Source organism: Cynocephalus volans, chromosome X (genome assembly GCF_027409185.1).
Source record: "Cynocephalus volans isolate mCynVol1 chromosome X, mCynVol1.pri, whole genome shotgun sequence".
NCBI lineage: Eukaryota > Metazoa > Chordata > Mammalia > Dermoptera > Cynocephalidae > Cynocephalus > Cynocephalus volans.
In genome coordinates this window covers 166,958,210-166,966,852 of record NC_084478.1, presented here as the reverse complement: position 1 = coordinate 166,966,852, position 8,643 = coordinate 166,958,210, and the positions used below count along the sequence as shown (strand labels likewise).

At 41.8% G+C, this 8,643-nt stretch overlaps 1 protein-coding gene and 1 pseudogene across 1 annotated transcript; one reads left to right on the top strand and one right to left on the bottom strand.

The window, feature by feature from the left end:
• The first annotated feature begins 209 nt into the window (after positions 1–209).
• On the top strand, positions 210–779 carry LOC134368529 (spermatid nuclear transition protein 4-like). The gene is made up of 2 exons (XM_063084966.1): positions 210–308; positions 498–779. The coding sequence occupies exons 1-2, from the start codon at positions 210–212 to the stop codon at positions 777–779; spliced, it is 381 nt and encodes a 126-aa protein (XP_062941036.1).
• A 1,205-nt stretch (positions 780–1,984) lies between these two features.
• The window catches only part of LOC134368528 (structural maintenance of chromosomes protein 1B-like), a 40,852-nt pseudogene continuing 34,193 nt past the window's right edge, over positions 1,985–8,643 (bottom strand).

Genomic DNA, 8,643 nt, shown 5'->3' with positions numbered 1-8,643 from the left:
AGCCAGGGCACCTTGGCCTCCCCCCACTCCCAGAGGTGTCAGGATGGGCCATTGTGATGTCTAAGCCACCCCTCCCTGGACAGGGCTAGAGGGGCTGGGGGAGGGGCTTGCTGACCAAACAAAGCCTAGGGTGTGGCTGCTCATTGTCCTGGGCAGGATATATATAGGGAGGCCAGGGGCCCTGGGACAGACCACTGGGCAGTGCTGACATGGCGAAGGAGACCAGGACACCACAGCCCACCAGAAACACCAAAGCGGGGAAGGAGAGGAAGACCCCCTGTCCACCCAAGTCCAGAGGAAAGGGCAAGGTGAGATGACCACCCAAGCTCCTTCTCATCTTCCCCTTGACCCCTTTCTCCCAAGACCCCTCCCCTGTCCTCGCCTGGCACAACCTCCCTCAGCCCACACTCCTTCCCAGGAAGCCCCTGTTCCCATGCCTCCTGCATCCTCTTCCCCCAAACAGTTGCCCTTCTGTGATCGCCCTGTTGTCCTTCCAGGGGCCCAAGACAACCTTGAAGCGTAAAAGACCCCTCCAAAGGAGTCTGAGGAAAAAAGCTGCTGCAAAAATGACCACCCCCTCATTCAAAACCAAAAAAGGGAAAGAGCCAACTCTATTCGGCCACTATCACCGGCTGAATCAGGAACTGCAGCAAAAAGAGCTGAAGCAAATCCGAAAGGACGAGGAGATGCCCAGCACCTCAAGGGACGATGAGATGCCCAGCACCTCAAGGGACGATGAGATCCCCAGCACTTCACGTGACGACCTGGGCAGTCACTAACTTAAGAGTGAGACCAGAGATCTCAAAACTACCTGCAAGTCTCCAGAGGGCTGGCTGCCGCGTAATGGCTAGCAAAATTGATACCAACAGGCACATGATGGTGACAAGTAAAATAAAATGTGCCCCTTGTGGAATAAAGTGTGTGTGTGCGTGTTGTTCTGTGATGTGGGAGGGGGAAGGAAGGGAAGAGGCAGGTGTGGAAGGGGAGGGAGGGAGCTGGGATCCTCTTTAATTGCTTTAAATTTCACTTGCTCTTCTTTTTTAATTTTCTAGGGTGGAAGTTTCGGTTATTGATTTTAGATCTTATTTTGTAATATAAGCATTTAAAATATGCTATAAATTTTCTTCAAGGACTACTTTGAATAAATCCCACAAAATTTTATATGTATACTGGTATTTATATTTTTATTCAATCTGATTTATTTTTAAATTTCTCTTGAGACTCCCTCTTTGACCTGTGATTCTTTAGGAACATATTTTAAAATGTCTAATATTTGAACATTTTCCAGATATCTTTCTGTTTATAACTTTGAGTTTAATTGCATTATGAACTGAGAACATACTTTTCATTATTTCTGTTCTTTTCAATTGGTAAGGTTGTTTTATGGCCCAGAATACCATCTATCTTGGTAAATATTCCTTGCGTACATGAGAGAAATGATTATTCTGCTATTGTTGGGTGCAGTGTTCTGTAAATTTTATTTAGGTCATCTATAACTTTACTGATTTTCTCTTTACTTTTTCTCTGTAATGCTGAGACAGTTCAAAGAGTTTTGACAAATGTATAGTCACATAAAACCACAGCCAGTTAAGGTACAAAATATATTCATCATCTCCAAAAGTTTCTTCCTGCCCTTTTGCAATCAAATTGTCCCTCCTGTAGAAGTGACCTGAGGTGTAAAGAAGTGTGCATCTGCCAGCCATGAGCGCTCTCCCTTCTGTACAAGGGTAGGTAGGCACAGAGAGGGGCAGTTGCTATCACACGCACACAGTATCCAGGAAGAAAACCACATCAGTAGTGCCAGCGATGGCCAGCTTACAGTCTGGTTACAGACGGTTCCTCCCTTTCCTGCGCACCTCCTGTCCCCAAGTTTGGCTCTGCCTTCCTGGCCTCAGTGGGCTCAGCTTGGTAACTTATCCTTTCTCCTGCAATTATGATCCAGGAACTTCAGCCTTGCCCAAGTCCCAGCTGCTTCCTCAGCATGCTACAAGTGCTGCTCCATCACTGAAGCAGAGCTCTCAGCCTGCTTCACAGGCCAGACACCGGGAATGAAGCTTTCCTGAGGAGGGCACATCAAGAGCAAAGGCATCAACCTTTTATTTCCTCACCCAGGTGTTATGTGGAAGCCACAAGTGACAGGCTATTTGGCATCTTGTAGACACATTCTGGGTGCTGGGATGCTGCAGACAAAACCCTTGGTAAGCCTGGTAAAAGAGTATATTTTCACACTAGTGCCTGTGGCACTCACCCCTCCAGCAGCCTCTGAACCCATTGCCACATGGGAGAGTCCTGTGCTCTGCTACATTGCAACTCAGCCACAATGACCTTCTCTGGGTGCCATGAGGATGAGGAGGACAGTGTGGCAAGACCTTTATAGATGACAGTCCAACAGTTCACTCCATCCACATTTTACTGCTGCCTGCCAGAAACTGAGTCCCAAGGAGAGGCTAAGACATCAAAGCTAACATTTTATGGTTTACCAGACTCTCTCATATGCAGTATTTTGTTTACTCTTTATTCCAACCTTGAGCTCTCAAAAACAGCCTTGGTGAGTAATAAAGGTTTCAAGAACCCCTAACAAATACAGACCAACTGATTGGAAGCTCCTGATTCATCCACTTGCTACATTTTCAAGAGATTCCTGTCCCAACAATAGCTGACTGTAATGTACCTGTAAAATAAGCTTGGGAGATGATTTTATTTTATTTTTATACTTCTCATTGCTCAAAAATGGAATTAGGAAAAATTTAAGAAACACTTGTGATACAACTGGATTTTTAAAAGATCAGGGTGTCAGGGATATAAGAAAACAAAATTAGAAAAAAAAAAATGAAGCTATGTACATATAGTGCATCTGTGGGATCCTGAACTTTTGGTTTAGTATGGGATCTTTTAGCAGCCAATGTTAGCAGAAAAACTCTCCATTATGTGATTGTCAGGATTCAAAAGACAAAAACCAACCAGTTGCTGATAGAAGCAAAACTACTTCCAAAGATATAAAAAAAAGAAATTGCTTCTGGGGATCCTAATGAAGAGGACAAGATGGACTATAGAGAGTGATATCCTCAATATCTTAGCATTAAGTGTTTTAAGGAAGGCTTCTGTCAGAATTAGAGAAGATTTTCCTAGATTCATGGCTTAAGAGTATATGCTGGCAGGGGTGGGGGGTCTAGAATTTGTTTCTCTTCTTCGTATATTTTGCAGTTGTTCTCTGAGGCTCCTGCACTGTCATACTTATTAAACTTGTGATGACTTAAAACCCTTTTGCCTTTGCCTCTTCCTTGGTTGGTATGCCAAGTCTATGTCATTTGGAATCTTACTTATTCATCCAGCAACCTCTATGGATAACCTACCGGGCTCTGGAGAAACAGATGATAAATAAGTCAACAAATAAATCAAATAATTTTAGATAATTATGATGGCTTTTCAAAAATAAAACAGAGTAATGGGATAATGCTTGGGGTGGTGGTAGGGTTATGCTAGCTAATTTGTATAAGATGGTCAGGTAAGGCCTTTCTCAGGAGTTAATAGTTGAGCTCGGACTTGAATGATGGGAAAAGAAGCCATACAAAGTTTTTGGGGAAAAGTAATTTTAAAGAGGAGACAATAAGTGCAAAGGCCTTGAGGCTGAAAGCAGCTTATTTAAAGAACAGGAAGAAGGTCATTGTATCTGGAATGGAGTAAGCAAGGAGGAGATTGGTAAGAGATGCAAATAGAGAGATAGTCAGGTGCCAGATTATGCAAAACCTTGCACATCATAGTAAAGAGTACGGGTTTTACTCTAAGTATCATAGGAAACCACTGAAAGGGTCCATCAGGAGAGTGTATGTTCTGATTGCTTTTAAATGTTCACTCGGCTGCGTAGAGAGTGAATTGAAAGGCGGAAATAGTGAAAACAGGAAAACAATGAGATAGGAGGCTGTTGCAGTGGCTGGGACAGGAAGGGATTTGGTGAGAAAAAGTTAGAGATATGGGCTGAGGGAGAGAGAGGAATCAGGGACAACACCTAGATATTTTGATTGAACAACTGGTTCATGGAGATGAGGAAGACTTCTGGAACAATAGGTTTGAGAGGAAGAGACTCAAGTGTTCTGCTTTGCACAACATAACCAGTGCTCTTGACTGCAAGTGACATAACACTTACAACAGTAAGGGGACCATAATGGCTCATGGAACACAAAATTAGTCTGGAGCAAGCAAGGTTTCAGGCATAATTTGATCAGAGCTCTGGCTCAATTTCTGTTAATCTCTTGGCACTGTCTTTCTCTGGGTGTTAGTCTGATTTGCTTTTTGGGAGCAAAACTGCTGCAGTACTTATGGCCATCAAATTTGCATATCACATCTGTACAGCAGGAAAAGAACATCTGCAGTACAAAACTTCCAGGCAACAAGTCCTGAGGTCCACTCCAATTGGACTAGTCTGGGTCACATGCCTGCCCTTGAAGCAGTCTCTGTGACCTAGAAAATGGAATGTGTTAACTGAATTAAATTAGGTCACATACTCCTCATTTAGATTGAATTTGGTTTTCCAGAAACATATGGATCTTCTGAGAAAATCACTCGTGGTGAGGAAGCTTTAGGGAAGCAGGAGTGGGGGACGGATGCCAGAAAGACAATCCACTGGTATCTACTACAGACATGTCTAATTTGTAATTCCAGTTAGACATAAAAAAGGAAATATTGAGGAGGCAGTGGGATACATAAGTTTGGAGAAGTATGAGCTAGAGACAGACGTTTGAGAGTCATAGAGTTACAGATAACATTTAAGGCCATTAGAATGGATGGACATTGGGATCCATTGTCCAATACATGTCCACTGGGTGGGCTAGGGACAGACTTGAGAAATGTTAATCAATGGGAAATCAGCAGGATGTGGTGACTAGTTGGATACCTCCCAGAATTACGGCCCTGGTGACTGTGAAGATGATATAATCATTCACTGAAATAGAAAACTCAGGGAACAAGTTACTTTGCATGGGGTGGGGCAAGAGGGAGTTGTAGAGTTCACTTTGGTCTTGAAGCATTTCACATGCCTGTGGCATGTCCAATGAGAGATGTCAGTTGAATAGTATATTTTATGTATTGGAAGCTCAGGAAGCTAAGAGCTGCAGATGTAAATTTGGGGGGGGGGCATGTCTTGAGCTTAGAATCGGTAGTTGGACAAGACAAGGTAGTGGAGATGAATGTCCAGGGAAAATTTATGGGTTTGAGAAAGGAACCCTGGGGTGTATAACATTTGGCAGATGGTTAAAGAAGTGGCAACCCCAAAGAGAAAGACAAGAGAAATAATATGTCTAAGGATTAAAGTATTTCAAGGAGGAAGTACTAACCATCATCCAGTGCTACCAAAGGGTCAAGTAAGAAGAGTGAGACTTGACAATGGATTTAGCAATCGGGAAGTTCTCGGTCACCTTGACAAGAGTGGTTTCTGTGGAGTGGTGGGCAGAGGCCAGAATAGTAGAGTAGTGGTGGAAACCTCTTCCCAGGCAGTGGACGGAGAAGGGGAAAGACACAATGGTGGTTGGAGGATAAAGAGTCATGAGAGGAGTGGTGATGATAATACCAATATATACACATGTCCAAACTCACCAAATTGTATACATTAATTGTGTGCAATTATTGTATACCAATTATACCTTAATAAAACTGGATAAAAAGAAAAAGAATAGGCCATAGATGTGTGGGTTTAAAACAAAGAAACATGAGAATCTTTTTTCCTTTAGATTGCAGCAACTTAAGTGTGCTTTCATGTTTGGAGAAGAAAATGTTAGAGAAAAGGAGCATGAAGGAACAAGAGAGAGAGAGAAAGAGTGATGAGGAGACAGAAGGGAATGGCTTGAGGACACAGGTGTGTGAGTGTGGGAGAAGTGCTTACCTTGGAACAGGACAGTCTCAACTGTGAGGCTGGAAGGAAAGAGGCCAGAGGAGAGAAGACTATCATGAATCGATAAGGGGGCAGAGTCAGGAATTTTAGAGATGTAATTTCTGATGGCCTAAATTTTGTCATGGAAGTAAGAGCAAAGCAGTTTTCTACAGGAAAGAAAGATGACAGTTGGTTAGGAGGCTTGAGGAAAGCAGACAAGATTTATAGTAGTGACTGGTGAATGTAAACATTCAAAGACTTTTGCTGGCCAACTTCTTAGTGGCCATATAAGACCTTTTATTTGATTTTATTGATTATGCATATTCATGGAATACAAAGCTGACCATCACCACCGGTGCCCAGGATATGATGGACCGATCAACACTATCACGATGCCCACGACCACCACCTTGCCTTTCACTCACAACCTAACTGTCCATCCTTATCTGCTAGATAAAAACTGGGGGAGAAGGTCACTATGGCCATGGAAAAGGATGTCCTGGCAGCAATGATTGCTCAACTGCAGACAGACCCTGATTTATAATAAAACCAATCATGCATGTGTGATTTTTTTTTTTTTCCCAGCTGGGCTCAGAGCTGTGTCTAAAAGCAAATAAATTGGATTGTAGAATATTAGCCCATCCAGGTTTAGGATTTGGTTGGGTGTATGCAGGGGAAAGGGATGAATGAAAAGGAATCTAGAGTACTAGGGACAGAGTTGCTCCACTGATCCACCATGTATGGGGACCTGGCTTGGGAGGGAATGAGAAGAACCTTGGAGGAGGCTTCTGGACTGGGATAAAAGGGATGCACCCAAGAGCTGAGGCCTGTGTGAGGTCAAGAAGAACTGACCTCAGCAAGAGCGAATGTGTGAAAGAGTTCAAAGGATTGGGGTACGCAGTCAGGGGATGTGATCTGAGATCTGCTGGTGGTAACTTAGCTGGGGTTTTAGTGTCTGAGCTTTTGGATAATGTTCCACATCTGTCTGCCCATTGGCAGTGGCTGAAAGTTTCCTGGAGCCTGCCTGTGGTAAAATTTGGCAGCAGGGAGTCTGTAAGTGACTTGGAAAGTTCCGACTCTTTATGAGATGAGGAAGGGGTGATAAAACTTGGGAGCCAGGAGAATATTTTTAAATGAAAAAAAGAGTCACAAATAACTAATTAGAAAGAAGTCTTTTTGACACCTGGACCAACTGAGAGATGTGTGTGATTTGGAGCATAGTGACTTTCATTTCCTCAGAAAGAGATGAGGCCACTATGGTGCTTTTCATATGCACAGTGGCATCAATTGAGCTAATATTGGTTCCATTCTCTAAATACACACACACACACACATATATAAAATAAAGAAGGAAATTGGCCAAATTAATAAAAATCTGAGTGTTCAGTGAAAACGATTTGTATTCTTAATGATTGGGAGCTTTCCTCCATTAGGGTTGCAAAGAGTTTATTGTATTAGTCATTCAAAGGAACCAGGTTTTAGATTCATTTGTCCTTTTTCTGAGTTGTAATTAATTTCAGCTTTGAAAAGTAATTCCCTATCCACTCATCTGATGATGGGCATTTGGGCTGGTTCCAACTCTTGGCTATTGTAAAGAGTGCTGCGATAAACATTGGGAAACAGGTATACCTTCGACTTGATGATTTCCATTCCTCTGGGTATATTCCCAACATCTACACAATGGAATACTACTCAGCTATAAAAACGAATGAAAGACTGCCATTTGCAACAACATGGATGGACCTTGAGAGAATTATATTAAGTGAAACAAGTCAGGCACAGAAAGAGAAATACCACATGTTCTCACTTATTGGTGGGAGCTAAAAATTAATATATAAATTCACACACACACACACACACACACACACACACACACACACACACACACACAGACACACACACACACAAAAACCGAGGGGGGCGGGGAAGAAGATATAACAACCACAATTATTTGAAGTTGATACGACAAGCAAACAGAAAGGACATTGTTGGGGGGCAGGGGGGGAGGGAGAAGGGAGGGAGCTTTTGGTGATGGGGAGCAATAATCAGCCACAATGTATATCGACAAAATAAAATTAAAAATAAATAAATAAATAAATAAATAAATAAAAATTTAAAGAATATTTTAAAAAATTAAAAAAAAAAAAAGAAAAGTAATTCCCTTTTATGTTTTTGGTATTTTGTGGTTGTTCTAATCTCCTAAGTTGAGTAATAAATTCCCTTGTATTTCATCTTTCTTCTTTAATAATTAAAACATTTCACTCTTGATTCAGCTTTTACTGTGTCTCAAAAATAATGGTAGGAGGCATATTCATCATTTTCTAGGCATTTTGTAATTTGCCTCTTGAATCCTTGTTGATTCCTAAACTATCTCCAAGCACACTGAATTTCTATGTAGGCAAAGACTTTTTTGGTCACTATTTCTAACTTCATGGAGTATGATCAAGGTGACCTAACGTGTACGTTTAAGAAACTGTTCAGGTTTCCATCGCGGTCAGCATGTGATCCGTTCCTCTAAGTGTTTCATGGGTATTGTTCATTATACTTCACATTTATTGAGCACTTATCATTGTTCTTTGCAGCTTCTATTTATTAAACTTCTTAATCCCCTTAACAAGGTTATGAAATCGGTTCTATTATTATTCCCATTCTATTGATGAGGAGACTAAAGCATAAAAGCCTGCGAGTAACTTCGAGTCATACCACTAAAATGTTTCACTATAAGTTTCATCTTTATTAAGAAGTATTCTCACTTTAAATATTTAGGTGCTGTGTGCTGC